Source organism: Zootoca vivipara, chromosome 1 (assembly GCF_963506605.1).
Source record: "Zootoca vivipara chromosome 1, rZooViv1.1, whole genome shotgun sequence".
In the NCBI taxonomy this organism is placed as follows: Eukaryota; Metazoa; Chordata; class Lepidosauria; order Squamata; family Lacertidae; genus Zootoca; species Zootoca vivipara.
Window position 1 is genome coordinate 93,453,596 of NC_083276.1, and position 25,335 is coordinate 93,478,930.

At 43.2% G+C, this 25,335-nt stretch overlaps 1 protein-coding gene across 1 annotated transcript in view; it reads right to left on the reverse strand.

Annotated features, from left to right (window-relative positions):
- Nucleotides 1-13,330: 13,330 nt before the first annotated feature.
- MARCO (macrophage receptor with collagenous structure) overlaps nucleotides 13,331-25,335 on the reverse strand; it is a 29,594-nt gene continuing 17,589 nt past the window's right edge. Inside the window, exons 13-17 of the mRNA XM_035129932.2 lie at nucleotides 25,103-25,147; nucleotides 23,693-23,800; nucleotides 23,160-23,204; nucleotides 17,961-18,134; nucleotides 13,331-15,413 (exon numbers count right to left, since the gene is read on the reverse strand). Coding sequence (XP_034985823.2) covers nucleotides 15,283-15,413; nucleotides 17,961-18,134; nucleotides 23,160-23,204; nucleotides 23,693-23,800; nucleotides 25,103-25,147 — 503 coding nt within the window. The 3' untranslated portion in view covers nucleotides 13,331-15,282. The remainder of the gene's footprint in view (nucleotides 15,414-17,960; nucleotides 18,135-23,159; nucleotides 23,205-23,692; nucleotides 23,801-25,102; nucleotides 25,148-25,335) is intronic.

Consider the following 25,335-nt stretch of genomic DNA (forward strand, 5'->3'; position numbering starts at 1 on the left):
GTTGGGTGGGATTCAACATGACATTAATAAAATGGGTCTGTCACTGCAAGCATTTCTGATTGACAGATGGTATAAACTCATAGGTGCCAAGTTCCAGATTGAAAAATCCGGGATCAGCAGCGCCGCAGCACCGGAAGTCGCTTCTACGCACTTCCGGACATGCATAGAAGCGACTTCTGGCGCTGCGGACATTTTGGAAATACTTCTACGCATGTCCGGAAGTGCATAGAAGTGACTTCTGGTGCTGCTCTGCCCATTTCCAAAATGTCCACAGCGCCAGAAGTCGCTTCTATGCATGTCCAGAACTGTGTAGAAGCGACTTCTGGTGCTCTGGACATTTTGGAAATGGGCACAGCGGCACCGGAAGTCACTTCTACGCATGTCCGGAAGTGTGTAGAAGCGACTTCCGGTGCCAGCGCAGCACCAGAAGAACATGGCTGCTGGCAGGAGCTCCGTAATCTGGGGGAATACGGGGTATTTTGCCATTCGCGACACCTGTGGGAAACGGTAAGAAAATACGGGGGTTTCCCGGGGAAAATGGGGTACTTGGCAGCTATGCACAAACTCTCCACCATGATACCTGCACACTGTTCTGGAGGTTCCCCTGCCCCCACCCCAGAGCTGATGTTGGTGTGTGTTCCCAGGGCTTGGGGGGGGAGGGTGTGGGGAAGTCTTGTTGCACTAGGTATGGAATTGAAGCCTAAGGCTATAATCTTATATCCAGTTTCTTGGGAGTAGTAGGTCCCATCGACTTCTTCTGAAGAGACATGTAGGTTTGTGAAGTTAGAGGTGAGAACCTGACCTGGCTACATGTAGTGATTTCACTCCAGGCTATCACTGTTTATTGAACCAGTTTCCTGTCCTTGCAATATACCTGCAGAAATCCCCCTGAAAATATGGGTTGTCCTAAACATCTCAGTTAGTTAGTTTCTTTCCATTAAATAAACATGACTTTGGATATTCTTTGGTGGCTTCCCTACATGGATATTTTCAGAGCTCTATGTGTTGACCCAATAAAAACAAAGTTTTATTTATTTTTCCGTCCTCTGCGCATTGTATCTCTTTCTATCGGGTCATGCATGCCACACAATGGTAGACCATCAATGACAGCCAGGGATGTGATGCCATGTGGCACCAAATGTCTGGAAGCAACTTAGTGAAAACGTAGGAAGTGTTATTTTTACATTTTCTAATGGAAACGGTGGAAAGTCATTGAGCCTTGCAGGCCCATCAGAAGAATAGTCATGAGCCTAAAAGGAAGGGTGGGCTGAGTCCTAATACATGGGTACAGATCCTCTCAGCTGCATCCCAAATAATGGACAACAATAACTTTTATTTTCCTTGTTATGTAACAAAATACAGAGTTGTTCTGCCACATCTCTCTCCCGATCTCCTTCCCTCCCTCCCTCCCTCCCTCCCTCCCTCCCTCCCTCCCTCCCTCCCTCCCTCCAAGACCTCATGTAAGTCGCTATTTCATATTTATAGTTCCACTGAAATAAACAACATCCTCCAGCCTTTGACTGGGTCCTCCCGCAGCCTTGCTGCAGGGGCCTATCTTTGTGTATTACAGAGGAAGTTTCAGAGTACTTTGTGGAAGATGAACCGTTTATAGCTATGCCCAGAAAACCTGCCGTTCCTGTGATCCTTACCAAGATAAATGATTGATTCTTACCACACGATAGTATAATTGGGGCTGGGCAGCGAAGGTTCTTGTCTTTAGAGAGAATGCGCGTAAGATGAACTGGAATGTGGTCCACAACGGGTGGGCACAGAAACTTGGCTCTTCCCAGGGGAAAAAACGTGCTGCATTTTGTTCTGAATAGGCTACCCCAGGGCTATTGTATGACTTGTTTTAGTTACAGCCTTATTTGCCCATTATTAAGGATGGAAGGATCTGTCAATTTTGGTTCTCTTCGTTTCTCATTTTCCTAAAGTTAAATTCGGTTCTCCAGATTTTTGCAGTGTTTTACATTTTTTTTTAAAAAAAAAACCCTCGTGAAAATTCATTAGCATTTTAGTGTGAATTTCTGCCAGCCAACATATTTTTCTGTGCAGTTCTGACTAACATACTTTTTTTTTTGCAAGCAATTTTTCCTAAAGCTAAGAATGTTCATATGTCATTTTCATAGATAATGTTTATGCACACTTTTGCCTAATATTGACATTTTTGTAAACACTCTTTGGTTGGAGAATTGCATGGTGAATTTTGTATTAGTGCAAATTTTCAAAGATGACTGTGATTCTGTTGTCCTATTGTTTTGGAAAGTGCAAATTTGATAGATTTGCTTTTAAATGTGAACTGAATTGAATTGCTCCCCCACCTCTAACCATTTTACAAATCCATCCATAACAAAAATCCATCTCTGGTCATGCACAGCAGCTAAATGGCCCTCATTAGCATATTGACTAAGAGGAGCTTTTTACAAGAAGGCAGCAGATAGCCAAGTAAGATCACAACGTAAAGGTAAGGACTTTAAAAATAATAATAATTAACATGAGAAAATAATAATCATGAGACGGAGCAATTGCTGCCCCAATGCATTTGATCAGCACTTCTTGTTTTGCATTGTCATGTGACCAAATGGTTGATGACGAATGCCAGGTAAATGGGACTTGCAGATGTTGGACAGAGCTTTTGTGTCTCGAGGTCCTGCCACCCAAATGGTGTCCTTCAAACGGGGACAGAAAGTTGAGGCTCTTTGCTACTCTTGTCCTTTCTGAGTTTTGCGTGAAAGTTCCGCTGCCCTGCTTTTTTCTTCCCTTCCCTTTCTCTAGTGACTAGTGTATGTGTACACAACACCTCGAAAAGTCAAATACACTTTATAGTTCTGGCCTTTAGTTAATCGCATTTGATGCCTGGTAATTAACGCGAGCATTTTCTTCTTACGTTGGGACATGTACTGCTAAATTTCATTTACCAGCTACAAAGGAGAGGGAGAGCTGTTTGTGTTTTTTTCATCTGCACTAGCATTAAGCCAAGGCTCAGAAAAGAGAGAGGCAGTCATTGAATCACAATGATTATTGGGGGCTCAGATCTAAATAATCTCCGTGCACTTGGATGCATATTTCCTTTTGAGCCACAGCCAAAAGTTATTCGAGTTGCTTACAAAAACTCTTTCTTCATCTTACACCGAATCCCTTAGCAAATCCTCAAATATCTTTGCAAATCTCAAAGATATTAAGGCATTTAACTCCCTCCCCCTACCTCCTCCCATGCAGACCTTTGATGCCTGGTGTGACTAGAATGATTTTAGAGTTGTAACTCATAGCCTGAATAAGAAATTAAGGGAAGCACTTTGCAAAAAGATAAAAAAAGGAGGGGGGAAGTAGCTAGTACAATATCTAATTACTTATAGATTTTAAGTCAAATTTGAACAAGATAAATATTTAAATAAAAGGTACAATCATTTAGAGTTTCTGCTAGCCAAACCCCACCCCCCACCCCAGCCAGGGTACATTTCTGAATTCAGTAGATAGCCAATAAAATGAATTTATTAGGATTACACATGATTTACACCAGTCTATCAAAAAGAAGTCTGGTGTGCCAGTTCTATAGGAAGTTCCAATTGTGTAATATAATTACTGTTGATAGAAATCCCTGGATTGTGAGCACTGTGATATGATGTGTAGCTCCTTGAGTGATTTACATAAATCTTCTAGTATGTGCGACTGTTTGTCACATGCATTTCAACATGACAACTGTGGCATTCAGTGGTGGTTTGCCTATGTGAATGAACTATCTCAAATCAATACCAGCCAGATCTTTCAGACCAATTCACCTCACCTCACACACATTAGACTCATGTTACCTATACCATATTTTGATTTTCAGTAGGCTCATTTTACATACACCACAGTCTGAAGCTGTCTCATTTCAGTAAACCTAAGTTAAGACTAACCACACTTTGTCCAAGTTCAGACATAACTCCAAACTGCTGTTAGCTAAAAATGAAAGCATTTTATATCCTTATGACTGCACTTGAGAAGAAGGGAGGAGACAGTTGAGAAACCCAGGATTCATCCATGTAATGCTAAGCTGTAGTTTAGCATTACATCCTAATAAAGCACCCATGTAAAGCCGATTTTTACATGGGTGCTCTTTTAAAAGTTATTATATTTAAGCTGTGATCTTGGTTGATTTACTTCATGTAAAATTCATCTTCTTTAATTTGCTAATAAGTTCTTGGAAGAACATCAGCTTAATAAATTAATAAGACAGTCTTTTGAAAGGAGTAACAACTGAGCTTTATGCCTTTTCTAATATGAGTTACCAACAACATTGGTAACTAACCATGTAGCATGGGGGATGAAACATACCAGTTTCTTTCAGTTGATGGAGAGATTCAGGGTGGGATTGGGGGGGAAATTGTAGCAACAGTAAGAAGAAGAAGAGTTTGTACTCGATATCCCGCTTTATCACTATCCTAAGGAGTCTCAAAGCGGCTAACATTCTCCTTTCCCTCCCTCCCCCACAACAAACACTCTGTGAGGTGAGTGGGGCTGTGAGACTTCAGAGAAGTGTGACTAGCCCAAGGTCACCCAGCAGCTGCATGTGGAGGAGCGGAGACGCGAACCCGGTTCACCAGATTACAAGTCCACCGCTCTTAACCACTACACCGCACAGATCCATTGTAATGAAGACAGAGAAAAGTGCTGTGATGGCATGTCATTTGAGTAAGCTGAAATATTTTCCCAGAGACAGATAACAATAGGACAAGTGGTGTCAACAGATAAGTGCACTATGTCCATCAGCTACAATCTGATGTGTACCTTCACCATTTAAATAATTTGTATCTAAATCTAATCCTGATGCTGAATCTCCAGGGCATTTCCCAGAATGCCTTTGGTGGCACTGAAAAACCACCTGTCCCTTCTCCATGGGGCTGACAGATGCCCTTGGATTCCTGTTTCTAAACGGACTGCTTATAAGCAAAAACAGAAATGCAGTTGCAGGCATTGGGATGAAATTCAGCCCTGTGAATTTACCCCATTTACTTTTTAAAAATTAGGACCTTGGTATTTGACGTTTAATGCTATAACGATCAACCTTTAAGCTGGAAGCAACACCGGAGATCATGCAGCTTGACCATTTTCCACATGGGAGAAAACTTACGCTCTTGTTTCTCTAGTCCAACAGTGGCAATGAGACAATCATAAAACTATTGTTTACTCACTTGGGAAGCTGTTTTGCACAGAGTCAGACCCTCAGTCCACCTAGCTCAAGATTGTCAGCATCGAATGGCAGTGGCCGTTGCAGGATCCTAAGGCAGGAGGCCTAGCCTGGAGATGCTGGGTGTGTGTGTGTGTGTTAACCTGGGACCTTCTGCATGCAAAGTGTGTGCTCTGCCTTTGAGCTAAGATCCCTAGCCTTCAACATATCCTATCAGTGATCTCCTTCACATACTAGAATAGTGCAGTGCAGTGTGAAGGTATGAATGATTTTCCTTTTGCTTTTTATAGAGAATTAATTGAACCTGGCCACCTCACACACCAACTAATAATAAGTCTGCACTGGAAGGAACAAGCTGTGAATCCACTGAACCAGATGGTGATGATGATGATGATTTTATTTTATTTTATTTGTACCCTGTCCATCTGACTGGGTTGCCCCAGCCACTCTGCATGGCTTCCCACAAATATAAAAGTATAATAAAACATCAAACATCAAAAGCTTTCCTATAGGGCGCTGTCTTCAGATGTCTTCTAAAAGTTGTATATTGTAGTTACTTATGTCCTTCACATCTGATGGAAATAGAGTGGACAGCTAGCTAAGCACAAAATGTCCCAACAAGATGGGAAAGTCTTAAAAAGGTCAACTGCTCTATGTTGTCCACCTACCACCCCCTTCCGCCTTCACCCCAACAGGTGCCTGCCCAGCCTTTCCTTAGTGCAGATGTGAAGAACATTTGGTCCGTAATTCCTGGTCATTGGCCATGCATGCTGGACCTGATTAGAGTTGTAGCACAGCAACATCTGGAGGGCCCAAAGTTTCCTACACCTGCTGTAGCACCTCATATTTGTAGCTTTCTTTAGGTGATTGCTAAGATTGCTGAACTTCGTGGTCTACAAAGCCAGGCATCTGGGAGATAAAGGGAAGCTTGTCCAACACTTTCTCATATAATATTGAGGGGAGAGACAGAGGACAAAGTCGACATTATGGGAAATCATTTTCTCTCCCTAAAACGCCAACAACTTGGTCCTTCTTTGTAATCAATCGGTCCATGTTCTCAAAAAGCTTAGCCTCACATCATTAAAAACAAAAGGATCAAGGATGGAGAAGGGGAAACAGCTGGAAATAATAACCATTCCTAAGGGCAAATATTCATTTTTAATTACTGGTATCCCTTTTATCCATGACAATGTAATTGCATTCTGTTTAACTAAATCTTAATTGGGGCTGTGAAGTAATGATAAGCATAGCTGTACAATTCTTTACTGGCTATCTTATACATACATACAATCATTCATCCTATCTACTATGTAGAGAGAGGATATGATGGGGCACATCAGAGTAACAGTCACAGCAATATGGTGCGATTTTAAGGGAATCCAGTCCATGTTTTATGTGTCCCTGTTCACCAGAGTCTAGAGCAGTTCCAGTCCAGTTTTTACACAAAGCTCAGGGGCTCAGTGTAGAGACTAGGCTTTGATACAGCCAATGAGATCTAGTCCAGCATCCCGTTCTCACAGTGGCCAACCAGGTGCCCCAATGGGAAGGCTGCAAGCGGAATCTAAGCACAACATCAATCTCTCCATTTGGATTTTATACCATTTTTTCCTGTGGTGGCCGTGCACCTGGAAGTTGATGCTGCCACTAGGCCAGGACCCCAGTAAGCCACATAGGTGAGGGGGGGCTGTGGGGTGTGTGTGGAGGTAGCAGTGGCCAGGGGAGGAGGGATATTCCCATTTTGTTTCAGGCAGTGAAAAGGGTCAGTCCAACCCGGTTCCCAGTCCTGCCTGGAAGTGCTGGGAATTGGACCTGGGACCTTTTGCACAGCAGATGCCCTACTGCCAAATGGTCCTTATGTCTGTCCGACACTGACAGCAATGGAACAAGAATTCTCCACTGCAGTTTGTAGAAATGTCCTAAAAACATTTTGAAGCACTGATTGGATTGTGGAGATGAGGAGCCTGATGATCAGCCACAAAGATTTACAATAAACTTGAAATGCCTCCGCAGACAAGCGGGCAATATTTCCTGTTTTTGCTAAAGTCTCCTCTTAGTCCCTGGACAACTTCAAATATGTTTGTGCCACAATGGATGATGGGAATGTCAGGATTTTCAGGAGAGTGCAAAAGAAGACATCAGGGCCCCCAACCCGCCTTCAGGATCATCTACCTCCAATTGTCCTATGGGGGCAGAGCCAGATGATTAGTTATAGTTTACTATTCTCATTATTTTATCAATGTATCCTTATGTTACTTGTAAGCTGCCTTGAACATAGGCAATGGAAAGAAGGAATTTCACTTTGCACTCTGGCAGACCTAGAAAAAATCTGAGCACCATGTTCCTCCTTTTCTCAGATTTGACCAGAGGTCAAAGAGAATAACAATTACCAGACCTGTAGAAGGCATCTTAAGGCAGTCCTGTTTAGGGAAGCTTTTAATGTTTGATGGATTTCGGTATTTTAATATTTTGTTGGAAGCCGCCCAGAGTGGCTGGGGGAACCCGGCCAGATGGGCAGGGTATAAATAAATAAATAAATAAATAATAATAATAATAATAATAATAATAATAATAATAATAATTAAATAATAATTATTTTATTCAGCTAGGGATTGGGGACAAATTCGATTCAGTTTGCATTTAGAGGCAAATCTCTGAAATTCAGGCAAATTACATTCCTTTTTAAACAGGTCTTTGGTTGCTTTGATTTACATCCTATACCTTTTTAAAATATGTATGTGTGGGGTGTTTTTTTGGGGGGGATGTTATTGGGTTGTTACTTTTATTTTGATTATATATTTTGTGGTTTTATATTCTGATTTTGTTCTGTGAACCACCCTGAGACCTCCGGGGATAGGGCGGTATGTAAATTAATTAATTAATTACCGGTACTTAAATTAATTAATTAATTAATTAAATATAAAAAGCAAATTAAAACACAGCCATCCTTTGAAAGTTGCTCCTCTGAATTCTGCCATGCAGTACTCCAGACAAGTAATGTGTAAAAAATATATATGTATGTACTAGGGTAAGGTATGCACAGAAATGCACATACTGGTGAAAATCACATATGAAATACATTATATCGGGGTGTGTGTGTCATTTTTCAAGAATGTGCATATTATCCAGAAGTGCATACCAAAATGTGCACATTAAGAAAAAGTTGCACTAAAATGCTGGTGAATGTTTGTAAAGACTTTTTCTTAAATTGCAAAGTGGTGTGGAAATGTGGCAAACTGGATAAAGGAGAAACGGGGAGAAATTTGAATTGCTGGATTCACCCATTGCTAGATACAGAGTTAAAGAGGGAGGGAGCAGCCATCAGATACTTCTCAAACTCGTGGCCAATTTGCTTCTAATGGATAGTTGTCAGGCACAGCCATGCAAATTCTGAAGGTGAAAAGAGGCAAGATTTTTCTCTTTAAAAAAAGAGAGAGAGAGAGAGAGAGAGATTTTGTTTATGTGAAATCTAAACATTGCTAAAATGACTAGAAGTTATCAAGTAGCTTATCTGCCTAGGCACACACCTGGAGTAAGACGGTTTATATTTCAACACCATGTCCTACCTATACTCACTGATTACTTTTGCCAGTGACTCCTTGCTATATTTTTCTCATGACACTGGACTACATCTTTATTCTAAATGAGGACGAGGACCTTGAGCTCCACCTAGCGCTGGGAAGGAGCAATTTGTGAAAAGATCCGAAAGGAGACAAAACACATCGAAGCAACAAGGTTGTCTGTTTCTATTGTGGATTGTGTTGTCTTTCATCACACAATAAGAAAAGGTTGATTCAGTGTAAGGGTTTCAGCTGATAAATCAATTAAGTCTATATGCATTTGCATGTGGGTAAAACACACCTGTGGAAGGAAAAACAAAGGATATTTGTCTTGTGTATGATGTGTATCTCACATCTTATGATGTGTATCTCATAACAGCTTGTCTCCAATGTGGCAAAGGAGGAGAAATTGTGCTTCTAAGGAAGTGCTTATTTTAAAAACAATTAAGCTTTTTTTTTTTAAAGCAATAACAGCAACAGCAACTGCTGTTCACAAAATCGGAGAGAGGGTACTATTTTAAAGCCATTTTTTAAATGTTTAATTCATGCTCAATTAATTAAATTAATTGATGAATGGACTAGACATTGATGCCCTAGGCTTTGGACCAATGCCTGATAGAGCAAGCAAAGTTTATCCACATTAAGAAAAGAAATATGTTAAGGTGATTTTTTTTCAGCAAACATTGGTGCATACCCTTTTACTGTTCTGCAGAATGTTTAGAAGGGGTAGTTCCTATTTTCTAGTATTGATCTCTAGGTAAATTGCTGTCCTTTCCCCACCTTTTTTCATCATTTCAGGGATGCCTTGTTAAAATTGTGTTTGTGTGAGCTGCTAGAGCTCATTCTTCAGGGTTCAGCTCCTTTGTTAGGGTTGCCAGAACAGATATATTTGGAACCTAAGACTCTCCAGACATTGCTAGACCCATCTCCCACCATCTCCAGTCAGCATGGACGATGATCAGGGATGATGACAGCTGGAGTCCAACAACCTCAGCAGGGCCAAAGGTCCTCCCTACCTGTTCTAGATGTTAAATCTCCAAATGAGGGTTCTGTGGATGTCTCTTCACATCCACAGCATGTGTAGCAAGGCACCACACAGTGTGTTGCCCAAATGATGTGGATGTGGGGCTTTCTTCTGAAATGTCAGTGTTAGAGTCTAGGGCAGGCATCCCCAAACTTCGCCCCTCCAGATGTTTTGGACTACAATTCCCATCATCCCTGACCACTGGTCCTGTTAGCTAGGGATCATGGGAGTTGTAGGCCAAAACATCTGGAGGGCCGTAGTTTGGGGGTGCCTGGTCTAGGGCAGGGGGTGGTCAGACTTCCAGCTTTATTTATGATTATATTTCCGCTGCCAGAGCAGAGGAAAAGGCTTCTGGGATAACTTGACCAGCCCTGGGTAGTAAGCATCTTGAGTTGGAATGGGGAAAGGGACACACAATTCACTGTTCTGCATTTAAGTAGCAAACCTCCTGGCCAGGCTGCTGGGTTCATGCACACAAGCTTCACATAGCTGTTCTAATGTCTAGTTGATCCAGAGATTCCTTCTTCTAGTTCTTCCTGAATGCCAGTGCTTTCCCAGGGATCCCTTTGCACACAGCAACAGGCTGCATTGATGCAGTGAAGATTCTTGACTGCTGGTAGGTTGGGTGCTCAGAAGGTGGGACAGGTTTGGAAAAGATATGGACTTATTGACTTAAGTCAATTTTGCTCATCTGACTTCAGCCGCGTTGGCACTCCAAACCTGGGACCATGGTCATACATTTCCTTTTAAGTGTACACTTAAGATAACCATTAAAGCAGCACATATCACTAGAGGTGAAAATATATATTCCGTATCTTCTCTTCCAGATCTGGTTGTATCCATAAATGAAGCTTCATCTGATGCTTAATGACAGACTCCAGGATTCTGAGTTGAAGCTTGAAGGCATTCCCAGGACTCATGTCTTAAAGCAGAGAGTGGTGAGTAGTGTAGGGTTGCCATACATTACTGGAGGTGGGGTGGGGGTGGGTATGGGGAAATTTGTGTCCTGGGGGAATTTCCAAAAGCTCAACAACTTTGGGAGTTTCCTGGTTTTTACTTTTTGAAATATGGCAACCTTGGAGTAGTGAGGAAGGTTACTCAGCATGGTTTGCTTTTCTGATTGCATGATTTCAAAGATCTTGTAGATTAGACAAATCCTCTGATTCATGCAGCCCAGTGCTTTCAAATGAAGGAGCAATTTGCTAATGCACTCTATGTTAGAGCTGGTCTCTTTCTCTCTCTGGCTATGTGAAACATTGATATTATGGGTGTGCACATGTGTGTTTTAAACCCACTCTTCTATATTTCTTGTGCAAAGAATAAAGTATTACTAGACTCTGTGCCACTTTATTTCTTCAGACAGAAATACCTTCAATGAATTTGCTAGGCTTGCAGTTCAACTAAAATGAAATGCGCTTTAGAAGAAATAATAAATTCTGCATAAAAACAATAGTCTAAAAATATAGTACTTAGCATTCAATTATATTCAACACAGAAAAAGTAATTTCAATGATATTTTTTTCCTTGTGTGTTTGGCCGAATACAAATTATTGGCATGCCTGGGCGGACATAAGTAGGGGAAATATAGGAGAGACATCAGCTGGCAGTGCTGATTTTGGAAATTCCTGAATTGCTTAGCTAGGTGCATCATGTTTTTCTCCTGCCTGATAGGGACACATCATTCAATCAATCAATCAATCAATCAATCCTTAAGAGAAACTAAAAAATGGCAGCACAGTGCATTCATGTTCTGCTCTTTTATTCTGCACTGTAATCTAGCTATAGGTCCCAACCTGCTACTAGAAATCAGCTCTCGTCATTCATCAAGTCATTTAGGAACTTCCAGAATCCTTTCTTTCCCTCTACATGTGTGGCCTGGCCCATTTTCAGCATGACTTTTCTAGGTGTCTGTTTAAATCCCCAACCTTTGCCTAAGGCTAGCTGTGGGGTGTAAAATGGGCTTCCCCCAGTCCCTTTCCATGTCTGACATGCTTGTGCACTGTTTCAATGCTACCTATTTCTATGGGGAAGGTGGTGAGCACAATGTTTTGACCACTGGATGTAAAGATAACTGAAATTTCTCATAACCAGGGTTCATTTTTTCCTTACATATGAATAGATTTCTACCAGTTGCAGAGGTGCCCTATTAATTTTGGTGCCTCATGAGAAGGAGACCCAATAATTTTTATACAGTCACTGAAACTTAGGGTAGATCCATACCCTACAAATAAAGGCCATCCAATCCACATTTAAAGTGCATGACTTCCCCAAGATTCCTGGGAACTGTAGTTTTCCCACCATAGGACTACATTTCCCAGTATCTTTAAGAAACTACAGCTCCCAGGATTCTTTGGGGAAATCATGTGCTTTAAATGTAGGCCGAATGGCCTATATATGTAGGGTGTGAATCTTCCCTTAGTGTCACACATTCATGGATGTACATCAATTAACTGGAATCACAGGGCACATCTGCACTATGCATTTAAACTAGATGACATCTGAGTTAACTGCTATGATTTTCCCCCAAAGAATCATTTTGTGAGATGGTTGAGAAGTTTTTGTCAGAGATCCTTTATAACTACAGTCCCCAAGATTCCTTGATTGGGGCCTCAGACCGCTTAAAATATTTGAAATGGGTTGAAAGGTGTAGCGCAGACATGACCTTAGTTCCGAATTGATCAGTCATGTATTTTGGCTCTCCCAGGAAGTGACTATGATCGGTTTTTGCTTATATCATCCACCTTTTCTGTTGGGCACTATGAGTTTACCTTTAGACATTTGGTATAGGAGGGGTATTATTTAGTAAAGTATATGTAAGGTTTATTCATCAGTGAATTGAAGCCTAAGTATTTAATTAAAACCTGCACATTCTGAAATTTACACTATATCATTATTATACTGGCGTAAAGTTTATCATGTAAACCATGTTGGCTCCAAATGCACTCAGCACTTTAAAAATATAAAATAATGCACGGCTATGTTGTTTGCAGGAATGTTTTCACCAGTATACAGATTGACAAAATTCATGGAGAATAAGGCTATCAATTGCTATTAGCCATGATGGTCATGTTCTACCTCCAGTGCTGGAGCCAAATATGCTTCTGTATACCAACTGCTGGGAATTGCCAGTGGGTAGACTGGCACGGGCATCTAGCTGGCCCGTGAGAACAGGATGCTGGACTAGATGGGCCTTTAGCCTGATGCAGCAGGGTTCTCATTATACAGACTGGAAATCTGGAGAAATCACTCAACAGTTCATTTGCCCTTTCCCCGCCTCCCTCTCTCCATTGGTCATCTTTTCAATATTGCCGCCATCCAATCAGGCAGCAAAACCAATGCCCATGGTCCAAAAGAATGCCATGGCCATAAAAACATTGGTACAGTGGAGCAGGAACACAGGGGAGTGCAGCACCAGGGTTTTTACTCACAGGAGTGTTGCAAGCTTGGGAGTTTGGAGGATAGTTCTAGTCCGGCACATGATCCCCCTTGTTATGGAGACTAGGCTCAGACAATGACTGGTCCAGTGAAGTTCATGGCAGATCAGGAATATGAACCCAGTTCTCACAAGTCAAAGTTTAACATGGTACATGAAGATGAAAGTTTATTGAAGAACAAACAAGTTTTAAATATGTTCAGAATGGTTTCTCAAATGCGCGCCCTTAACTAGATGTGGGACTCTCACACTGTCACACTCTTCTCTCTCAGTTCTATCCGTCTCTCACTCTGTCACAACCACTATGTTTGACTTTTTCTGTCTCTGTCTGTCCCTCACTCCTCTATCTCCCCATGGTAAACCCCTGGGCTGAGCCTCAAAACCAGGTATGCTCCGCCTCTGACTTTCTCATTGGTCAATCTACATCAACCATTTCCATCCCGCCTGTACAAACATAATCACAAGGAATGGGCAAACGCCACAGTGTCCTTCATTTGTTCTTGGACTCCCAACTCCTTTTAGCTCCAACCAGCATGGTCAATGATCAGGGGTGATGGAAGTTGAAGTCCAGCACATTTGGAAGGCACCATCTGCTATGTGCTTTGTGGTATGTATCTATAAGGAATCAACATGGATGGCTGCATTGTTATCCTCTTATCTGAGTTTAGGGACTCCCCTTGGAAATCAAGGCTATGGAAGACATTTTGAGCTTTGACACTTCAACATTTACCACAGCATCGAAAAATAAATCAGCACACTGATTTGGAGAGCTTCGCTTCTTTTTTCACTACAGCAGCCCCCACCAGCAGTAGGAGCAAGCCACTGCGCTCTCTCTCTCTCTCTCTCTCTCTCTCTCTCTCTCTCTCTCTCTCTCTCTCTCTCGGAGAAGCTTGCCTCTTTGGCAACAGAAACAGTTTCATTTCTCTCCTCCACACCCAGATCCTTCCTTGGGATCATGGGCAGTGTCATGTGACTTCAGCCAAACACTGCTAGAGCTCTAAGAGGAAAACAGTGAAATGAAGAAGTTATGAACAAGGCACAGAAAGACAGACTAAATAAACATGAGCATTATCTTTCAGAGAGACAAAGGCTCTAAGTGTTGCCTCAAGTCTCATCTGCTTTCGGAAGTGTTTCCGGGATGTACATTTCAATGGGTTTATGGACAATATCCAGCTGAAGACACCTGGAAAATGATTTTGCATGTTTGAATTACAAAAGCCAGCTGCACATATTTTTCAAGTCACCCTCCTCTATCTGGATCCTATGCATCCTTACTCAGAAGTCAGCATCCCTGATTTCAATGGGTCCTTCATTTATTGATTTATATGGGGGCTCTTTACAAGGAAAAACTCTCTCAAGGCAGCTTCCGCAAAAACAGAACAACATACAAGCATCAAACTTCCCCAATGCAAACCATGAACAAACCTATCAGTTATAAAAACACATCCAGCTCTCCCAGCCCAAATAAAACTATAGCCAAAACCATCAACAGCAAAAGAGCACAATAAATCATTACACAAAAGAAGGCTACTGAAAACAGTCAAGATTGTAGGCCTTTCTAAAGACCCTACTCCCATTTTAATGTGATTAGGATGTAGAGTTCCTGTTTAAATGTTCAGTGTTATGATTAGGAACATAGGGAGTGCCCTTATACTAAGTTAAACCTCAGGTCGATCTAGCTCAGCATTGCCCACGCTTGGCTGGCAGTGACTTTCCAGGGTTTCAGACAGGGATATTTTCCAGCCATACCTGGAGATGCCAGGGATTGAACCTGGAAGCTTCCTCATGCAAGGCAGATGCTCTTACCCTCGAGCTACATCCCTTCCCCCTGCAATAATAGTCCAGTTTACTGGTCTTCTAATAAAGTGAGCCCAGTTCCTGATGTTGATTCCTCACACACCCAATTAAAATAGCCTTGATCAGCAAAGGAGAATGTAGAGATGTGTTGGTACAGTGGAATTAAAGGAGTAAAACAAAATTAATCCATTCTCTAATTAGCCAAGAGATACACTCTGAAGGACAATGCCATGCACACTTCTTCGTGGAATTATCAGTATTAAGGTATTATTTTCAGACATCGGAGCAGAACTGTTTTCCATTAGGCACACTCTACCCCAGCATCTTCATTATGACTGCAGTTGTTTTCACCCCAGTTAGGTTTTCTACATGAATGAATGGAGAATTCTGTTCCTGTACATTGCACGTCATCCAACCAGATTCTTCCGGAGCCTGATGTCAAGCAGATATGTAACGAGTTAGCACAGGGAGGGAAAGGGTGAAAAACAACAAAGCAACAATCCATCTGCGACTCACATGCTAATGTCTCATTATGCCTAAGTACCAGGAAAGTGGGGGGGGGGGGGGAGAGGCTGCTTTAGGAAATGCTTCTGGAGCCACATAACAACTGCATAATTACTCCAGAATGAAAATTGCTTGGAAAGAGAATCTCGCTCTTCTTTTCTTTTCCACCATCCTATTGTCCAGCAAACAATTTCAGACAGCAGCAACTTCAAAAGCAGTAACTAGCCATAAAGGAAGCATGCAGACTTTGTTGTTGTTTAGTTGTTTAGTGGTGTCTGACTCTTCGTGATGCCATGGACCAGAGCACGCCAGGCACTCCTGTCTTCCACTGCCTTCAGCAGACTTTAGTACGCTTTAATACACTCTGGACACTGGGTTCCAGTGATGAAACACCTTCCTGGTTGGACCTGGGACTTTTGGCATGCAAAGCAAATACTCTACGACTAAGCTATGGCCCTTCCCCTATTACAGTGTTTCTCCTTTTTTAAGACGTAGGCATAATATAAGACATAGCAGGATTTCTAAGCAATTGTGCGATATAAGCCATAACCCAAAAATAAGACATAGTGATAGACCCTTCCCCCCTCCCGCCAGCCAACTCCCCCCCCCTAAAAATCTCTCCCCATTTTGCTGTCGCTCCAAAGACACGTATTTCTTTTAAAAGCTTGTAAAAATGCACTGAAGAGCCATAGCTGCTGGTTGCTGCAGCCTCGTGATTTCCCCTCCCGTTCGAATTTTTTTTTTTTTAGCTAGGCTGTGTGAGCTCTACTTGGTGAAGAGGAGAAAAGTGGCATTTGCGGTGGGGAGGAGATGAAACAGGAGGAAGAAAAGAGGGGTGATTGAAGACGCTGCCTTCCCCTTTAGGGAGAGACTCTGTGTGCGCGTCTCTCTCTCTCTCTCTCTCCCCTGCGTCTCTCTCTCTCTCTCTCTCTCTCACACACACAGCCCACCTCTCGCTTCCCCCCACCTTCCCCCCTTTTAAAAGCCTTTTAAAAAGTGAGGATTCTTTTTCTTTCTATTGCTTGTCTGTAGAGCTGCCCCTTTAAGGATTTTTACTGGTACCGGGATCGCTGCCTGTGGCTTCTCGCTGTTTAGGAGCTGCTAAAAGTTAACATTTTGTGGGTAAGAGCAGTTAGGACCAGCAGATTATCTCACCCCGCTTTCCTGCTGGCTCAATTGCTACTTAATTGCTACCATTTACCATCTTAATTGCTGCTCAGCTGCTTTCTTTGTTTTCTACAGTAAACCAAGTAGCCTGTTCTCAGCCGGTAGCCTCTTTGCTATCAGTGCCACAAAGTGCTACATTGTTGGAACTTTCGCTCTTAAGTCTTGGGCTGGCTGGTAGAGATCCTTATTTGCTTTACGTATAGGCTACTGCTACGACTGCATCACACAGATAGATTCCATTATACTGTACTGGTTTAAATTTAAGAAGCTCCAGTGTAGCAGATTGCTATTAAGTGAGTCCCCACCTGGGAGGAGAGAGAGAGAGAGCAGCCCTTCGGAGGAGCTCCCTCCCTCCCTCGCGAACATCCCAGGGCCGGGGAGAGAGGGCTGGGCCAGGGACGCACACACCTCCCTTCCCTCAGACTCCCTCTCACGGAGCTTGGTGGTGGCTGTTGCCCGTCCTTTTCTTTCAGTCAAGAGTCCTGCCCCGCAGGGAGCCAGGGAGCAAGAGGGGCACTGCTCCTGACGTAATAAAAATATGACATTCCCTGAAAATAAGCCACCCAGTGTTTTTTTGAGAAAAAAAAGTAATAAGACGGTGTCTTAAAATGTGAGAAACACGGTAGGTGAACTCCTCATTCTTCTGAGAAGAAGCCAAGGCTGTCAGAGCCTTCTGGGAGCAGGCAGTGCCTGTTGAGGTTCTGCTCACACCTCCACTGCTTGCTACCCCATCTCCCAAGGAGCAAAGAACTTGCTTTGTGGGTCTGGGATGGCTACCAGGTACTAGATGACTCCTCAAAGTGAAGGGATCCCTACTCGGCCTCTCATCATTTCCCCAACTGTTTGGAAAGTGAAGATCCTGCCAGTGTCTTTTTCAACCGGGGGTCATGGGAACTGTACTTCAACTATAACTCCCATGACCCCCAGCAATAAAATATCCTGACAACAGGGTCTTCTCTTTACAAACAATCTGGGAAGGATGAGAGTCCCAGTGGTCATTTAGCATCTGCAAGGGAGTTTCTACTCCATCACATTGGCCAACCTCCCCCCCCCCATCTCTCTTGGAGTGGCAGAGTCTTTCAAGCACTTGAAAACTCCCTTTAAGGGGTCTCAAGCATTCAAACTGAATGTTCAGAGGGGAGCAGCATAAGGCTGCTTGCCTAGCTCTACTCTAGTGACATGTTTTGGATGACAAAGAGAAATACCTTCCCCATCCCTGCTATTTTTGAACACAGTCATATTACACACAATTGAATCTTTCATTTTGCGACTTGATTAAATCAGCCAGTGAATGAACTGATAAATTACCTGCAGTTGCAGTGAAGGTTTGAACTGCTCGGCTAAATCCCAGCATCCGACAAATCACAATTCCATCATTAATGTCCCAGCTGTCATCACATATGGTACCCCATACTCCTTCGTGTAGAACCTCAACTCGGCCACGTTGATATCCTTCAGCAAGTCTTACAATAGAACTGCTCCCTGTTGGATGTTTTTGAAAGGCAACATTTATGCATATCAGGAGACAGAGGCAACACATCAAGATTTGGGACAGGGTATGAGTAAATGATGGGAGACGTCAGGCCCGTCTTACCCATTGAGGCTAGTGGCGCGTGGCGCCAGGGCGCCAAGTTCTGGAGGGCACCAGACGAGAGTCCAGGGAACACCGAATGAGCGCGCTGAGTGAGCAAAGGTGTGTGCACCGTCGGCTTGGTTTTTTCCCTTTTAGCCTGCAGGCAGAGAATTCTGCGGGGCACTAGAAGGCTAAAAAGGAAAAAAAACTGAGCTGATGCTTGGCGGGAGTGGGGCACGCACCCTCACTCACTTGGTGCAGGCCTGCTTGCTCGGTGTGCTGCCTGTAGTGGCCACCGCGGCACGAAGCGGCCAGCTGAGCCAGGAGGCGCCACATCCAGCCTCTGTCTTTTCCCTGCCGGAGGAGCCGCCCTCCAGCCACTGCCCGCCTCCTCCAGCCCTAAAAAAAAGGTCAACTCTGGGAAAGGGGGGGCGCCGGGGGGATCTTTGCACCACAGCGCTGGATATGCTTAAGACGGCCCTGGGAGAGGTAGTCTCTACACATCCCCTCCTTTTTGGTTGCTGAAATATGTGTTGTACATTCCAAGAACGAGGCCCAGCCTATTTCTTTGTAAGCTTCCAAATAAACTCTGATAGTGGTTTGAAGGGAAGCTGTTCCTGAGTAGCTGCCAACTCGTAGTGGAACACAAGGACACATTACATCACTTGGGACTTTAAGCGTAATCCTGTGATAAACATATCAAAATGATAATGTGCACATATGTGTTTACTAGTAGCATTACTGCACTTTAGATTACTGTTTCCTTAGGCTTCCTGTTTCTGGCGGTGAGAAATGGCTGACTCCCACACGATCGGACCTCAGCCGTGCCAGTAATTCAGGGCTGATATGGGGGTAATTAGCCCTGGCAGACTCCCCAGGGTGGGGGAGGACTGTCTCATAGACCCGCAGATTGTCCGAGATTGTCAGCTTGCATCAAGGTGCAAGCGGCAGGACACTGGGTCCCAGAACATGACACGGCTGGCACTCTCCGAAGCCACTCTCTTAGCTGGGAATATCTGTTTGATAAAATAATTAGATTCAGACAATAAACAGACATAGTCTGAACCGAAGAAGACTGAGGAAAAAACCTGCAGAATTGTACAGAATTGTACTTTTTTTTCTTTTTTTCTTCTCAATACCTACGCCAAGCCTCATTAATAAACTTATTTTTTTATGAAAAGTACAGATGGACTTCTATTTATATTTAAGTATTCAATTGCACAGCTTTACTTAGACTTGAAAGACTTGATAAAGAGAAAAGAAGAAACAAGATGGTGCTTGTTAATATGACGCAGCACAGAAAAGTGGGAAGAGAAGAGGGAAGTGGGAGATGCTTGCTGGCTGATTTTGTAGTGACTTGAGACAATAATTTGGGACAACATACAGTGCATGGTTTTCCCAGTAGTGATGTATGGAAGTGAGAGCTGGACCATAAAGAAGGCTGATCGCCGAAGAATTGATGCTTTTGAATTATGGTGCTGGAGGAGACTCTTGAGAGTCCCATGGACTGCTAGAAGATCAAACCTATCCATTCTGAAGGAAATCAGCCCTGAGTGCTCACTGGAAGGACAGATCGTGAAGCTGAGGCTCCAATACTTCGGCCACCTCATGAGAAGAGAAGAATCCTTGGAAAAGACCCTGATGTTGGGAAAGATTGAGGGCACTAGGAGAAGGGGACAACAGAGGACAAGATGGTTGGACAGTGTTCTCGAAGCTACGAACATGAGTTTGACCAAACTGCGGGAGGCAGTGCAAGACAGGAGTGCCTGGCGTGCTATGGTCCATGGGGTCACGAAGAGTCGGACATGACTAAACGACTAAATGACAACACAGTGCATCTGTTTGCAGAATTTCTTCATTATGAGCGAGAGAGAAGGCTAAATGGATGTCTAGCAGCCCCCCTTCTAGGGCCCAGAAGGGGGGATTGTGTGGTCTCTGAAAGCTGATCGATCACCAAATGACTTATATCTGTGGAATACAGTTCATTTACATTGCAGTATTGCGGACAGTATGCTTAACATCAAAAGACAGGCTTGGACAACAGACCGGATTGGAATAACTTAACAACATGGGAGTTGCTGCATCATTAAACTCTAAACGATAGACTTGGACAACAGCACAGACTGGAAGATTGGAATGGAGTCAGGAAAAGCTGCGCTGGCAAATAGACAGTTGGAAAAATACTGTACATATTTACAAATAAAGCTGTATTCGATGGATGAAAGGCTATATGATTTCTGACATGATTGAGAATCTCATAGCCAGGGACGAAGAACTTTAAAGTGTTAAGACTGGAAAGTGGAAAATATGAGAACAACAAAAAGAAGACAGGAACGAAGATATTGGAGATATACTTAAAGAGGTCCAGACTATGGGGAGCCTGGAAGAATTAATAATTAATAATTTGGACTGTAATTTGTTTTTTTTTATTTTAGTTTATTGTTTTTAATTGGATTATGATTATGGATATGTTAATTGGCTGTATTTATTGGAAAATTAATAAAAATGATTTTAATAAAAGATTACTGTTTCCTTGACCCCACTGACTGGTGTGCATGGAAAGGAATCACGGGTGGTGGAGGCTTCCAATGGAAACAGAAACAGAAATGGCCAAAGTTGATTTGTTGGTTGTTCACTGTTGTTTTCAGTCCACAAATAATGTGTAATTGATGGTGTTTCCCCACCCCCACACATACCTTGCATTGTGTTTCTTTTGCATTGAAATGAATGGTGCAGGATAATGTAACGATAACGGAATTAACAATGTAAAATTCCACCATGGCAGACAGTGAGATAAGTAATGTAGTTTTTGTTGGAATATGAACTGCAGTGGGACAGAAACAGCAATGAATGTGGGTTGGAATGGAAGTCGATGCCTTCTTACAAGCCTAATAGGACTTCTTACAGAAGGAGAAGCTGTCACACATTTGCTTCACTAACAGAGAAAGCTTGATAAACAAGTTCTTGTGCCTCTGGTGTTGTTCTTCTCAGACGCTTACTAGATACCCACTAGCGGATTTTAATCCAGAGTGCACTAAGAATGTACCGTGTTTCTCACATTATAAAACATCCCTACAAAATAAGGCATGGCAGGATTTTTCTGAGGTGGCAAAATATAAGGCATACCTCGAAAATAAGCAATACCGCAGGTCTGTGGCAAAGAAGAGGAAAAGGAAGGGGGCTGCTCGGAACTGGATGCTGCTGCTGCGTTAACCCCCGGGACCCGGCTGCAGCCTTTGCACGCGGCGCGAGAAGCCCCGGGACCCGGCTGCAGCCTTTGCACGCGGCGCGCGAAGCCCCGGCTGTAGCCTTTGCGCGCGCCGCGTGAAGCCCCGGGACCCGGCTGCAGCCTTTGCACGCAGCGCGCGAAGCCCCGGGACCCGGCTGCAGCCTTTGCGCGCGGCGCGTGAAGCCCCGGGACCCGGCTGCAGCCTTTGCGCGCAGCGCGCGAAGCCCCGGGACCCGGCTGCAGCCTTTGCGCGCGGTGCGCGAAGCCCCGGGACCCGGCTACAGCCTTTGCATGGGCTGCGCGAAGCCCCGGGACCCGGCTACAGCCGTTGCATGCGGCGCGCGAAGCCCCGCTCGCAGACAGGCAGGCGCGCGAACGAACGAGGGAGGTGAGGAAATGGCCAGGAGAGGTTTCCCTCTCACCCCTGTCGTGAGAGGGCGGCAAGCGGCTACCGTATAGAATTTAATTTTATGTATGGCTTCTTCGTTCCTAGAAGGAGGCTCTGGTGGGGTTTTTATGCATCAGCAGGTGCCAAAATAGCTTGGGGTCAGACTACGCACAAATTCAGACTTGCCCATAGGAAAGATCAACAAATGGGGTTTTAAAAGAATTCCCAGCTGCATTAAGGTAGGTTTAATGATGATGATGATGATGATGATGTGTAGGAACTGTAGGAGTACATTGGCAATGGGTACTAAGAGATAGCTTGCTAATTCCTAAATCTCCAATAGGTTGCATTGGTTTCCCATTGGGCACCCAAATCTATTCCACTAATTACTCATACTGCACTACCCATGTACTGTAATAAAAATAAGACATCACTTGAAAATAAGCCATGGTGTGTTTTTTTGAGGAAAAAATAAATATAAGACATGTCTTATAATATGAGAAACACGGTAGCTAAATTTTGTTACTATGTGTCAAGACTAAGACACGACGTGGCATCAATCAATAACAGTGATAAAGCCGCCTATTAATTCATAGCGGATAACAGTTAAAGGGAACTATCCCTCATTAAATTTTAACCTAATTTTAATTTAAAATAGGATTATGAAACAGTATTGCTCAAAGATGATACTTAAGAACTATCTATTTTATGTATTACTGGGTTTTTTGGGGTTTTGTTTTTTTTGCTGGTCTACGACCGTAATAAAGATGTTGTTGTTGTTGTTGTTGTTGTTGTTGTTGTTGTTGTTGTTGTTGTTGTTCTCAGACACCATACAAAACAGAGAAGCCTCACTTCGTGTGGTGCTCCATATGTACAATAAAAAAGGTAAAAAGGTAAAGGACCCCTGGATGGTTAAGTCCAGTCAAAGGTGACTATGGGGTGCGGCGCTTATCTTGCTTCAGGCCAAGGGAGCTGGCGTTTGTCCATAGACAGCTTTCAGGGTCATGTGGCCAGCATAATTAAACCACTTCTGGCACAACGGGACACTGTGGCGTGGCAGAAACCAGAGCGCTTGGAAACGCCATTTACCTTCCTGCCACAGCAGTACCTATTTATCTACTTGCACTGGTATGCTATCAAACTCACTCTGTCGCAGGAATTCGAACTGCTAACCTTCTGATCGGCAAGCCCAAGAGGCTCAGTGGTTTAGATCACAGCGCCACCCATGTCTAATGTACTCCATATGTACAATGAAGCTCCACGAAACATTGGATTGGGATAAGTTTATATACTTGTAGAGAAAAAGACCATACTTGCCTGAACCCCCCCTTTCACCTTTAATCCCTTGTGCTCCTGGTGCTCCTGATTTAACACAAAAGGAACAAATGATTGATGGCACATTTAGATAATTTTTGCATTAATAAGCTTCAAATGAAATTTTTTTGAGTTTCCCTTAACTGATAAGAGATCATTTTTCCGGTTTTTGCCTAGTACAAAAGCTGCCAAGTTCCCTAACCATATTTAGGAGATGGGGAAGTGCCCCCGACCCCGACCCAGACATGCCCTCTTCCTCTTCCTTCTCTTGCCTTCTCATGTTCAATTTCAGTCCTCTAAATACAGTGCAACATTGCTAACCATGGTTAGGTCAAACCACAGTTTGAAAACCAAGTGTAATGATCATTGCAAACTGTGGCTTGGAGCTAACTGCTGGAATGTAGTGTCTAAGAAACTGGACTATGAATAAGAAAATTCCCAGTTCAGAAGTAATCTCTGCCATGAACTTGGTGCCAATATAAAGCACGCCAGATAGTAATAAGTCATTTCTTTCCGTCTTGCCTTCTTTCTTTTACCTTTGGGTCCCTGATAGCCTCTGTCTCCTTTTCTTCCTGGTTCGCCTTTCACACCATTAGATCCATCACTTCCTTTACTTCCTTTTTCGCCAGGCATGCCTTTGCTCCCTAAGTAAGAAAGGTGGGTGTCTCGATTTCACAGGGACAAAACAACAGCAAATGGCACAAGAGGCATTACCTGCAGAGGCCATGAAACCATTATTGTGCAATAACCAAATGGATCCTGCCATTCCTCTGCCTTTTCCACAGAAATGAAAGTTAAGGGTTGTGGTCCTAAACACACATACTAAAAAGAGAGTAAGCCCTGTGGAACACAGTGGGCTTTATTTATTTATTATTTAAATCTGTATGCCGCTTTCCCCATTAAAACGTGCTCAGAGCGGCTCACAAGAGATCAGAAAAACTGCAAATCACTACATCATTACAATATAAGTCGAATGTTGAATAATTTTAGAACGTAACACAGCAATCCATCAAATTTCTGGCATGTGGCCCCTGTAAAGTTGCAGGGAAAGGAATGCGGCCCTCAGGTAAAACTCAGCGGAGCAATTAATGTGAATTTCACCTTTGTACTGTGGACTAATTTCTGCACACAGTCACACACTCCTCTCTATCCTCCATTCAGTCAAAAAAGAGGCATTATCAGAGTTGATGTTCACCAGGTAGCAACCGTGGACAGATCCTTTTCAGTAGGGCTTCCCCGATCTCGTGATTGTTCTCTCTAGGGAGGCTCAAGCTAGGCAAGGATTTTTTTAAAAAAAAAATTCCCCAAGCTTTCAAAGCAACTTTTAAAGCAGTTGGGGTACTAGTTTTTGCTTAGTATTCTTGAGGGTTTATATGCCCATGTCACTGTTACAGCTTTGCTGCATTTTAATACTGCATTGTATTGTATTTTTGCATTATGTTTTAACTGTAAGTCACTCTGGGGAGTATAAAAGAAGAAGAAGAAGAAGAAGAAGAAGAAGAAGAAGAAGAAGAAGAAGAAGAAGAAGAAGAAGAAGAAGAAGAAGAAGAAGAAGAAGTTATTATTTCTATCCTGCCCATCTGCCTGGGTTTCCCCAGCCACTCTGGGTGCCTTCCAACAGAACATTAAAAACAGAATAAAACTTCAAACATTAAAAACTTCCCTTCAGATGTCTTCAAAAAGTCAGATAGTTGTTTATTTCCTTGACATCTGATAGGAGGGCATTCCACAGGGCGGGCGCCACTGCCGAGAAGGCCCTCTGTAGCTTTCTGCTTCTCACAGTGAGGGAACCGCCAGAAGGCCCTTGGCGCTGGATCTCAGTGTCTGGGCTGAACAATGGGGGAGGAGACGCTTCTTCGGGTATACTGGGCCGAAGGTATGGAGTACACCGCTTTGATTCTACTGAGTCGTCACTTTCATTTAGGAACTTCCAGCAAATGCCTTACCTGTCATTCCCTGATCTCCCTTTGACCCTTTACTTCCCGGTATGCCTAAAATAATGGAGGCAGAGGGAGGGGGAAAGAATATAAGGTGGCAAATCCAAAGACAATGGGAATTTCAAACTTTTGCTTAATATTCAAAATTCTACTACGTGTATGTGTTTAGATAAAGTTTTAACTATGCGGAGGCAAAAGAGCTCTGCAACCTCCATATAGACAGCTGTGATGCATAGGGAGTT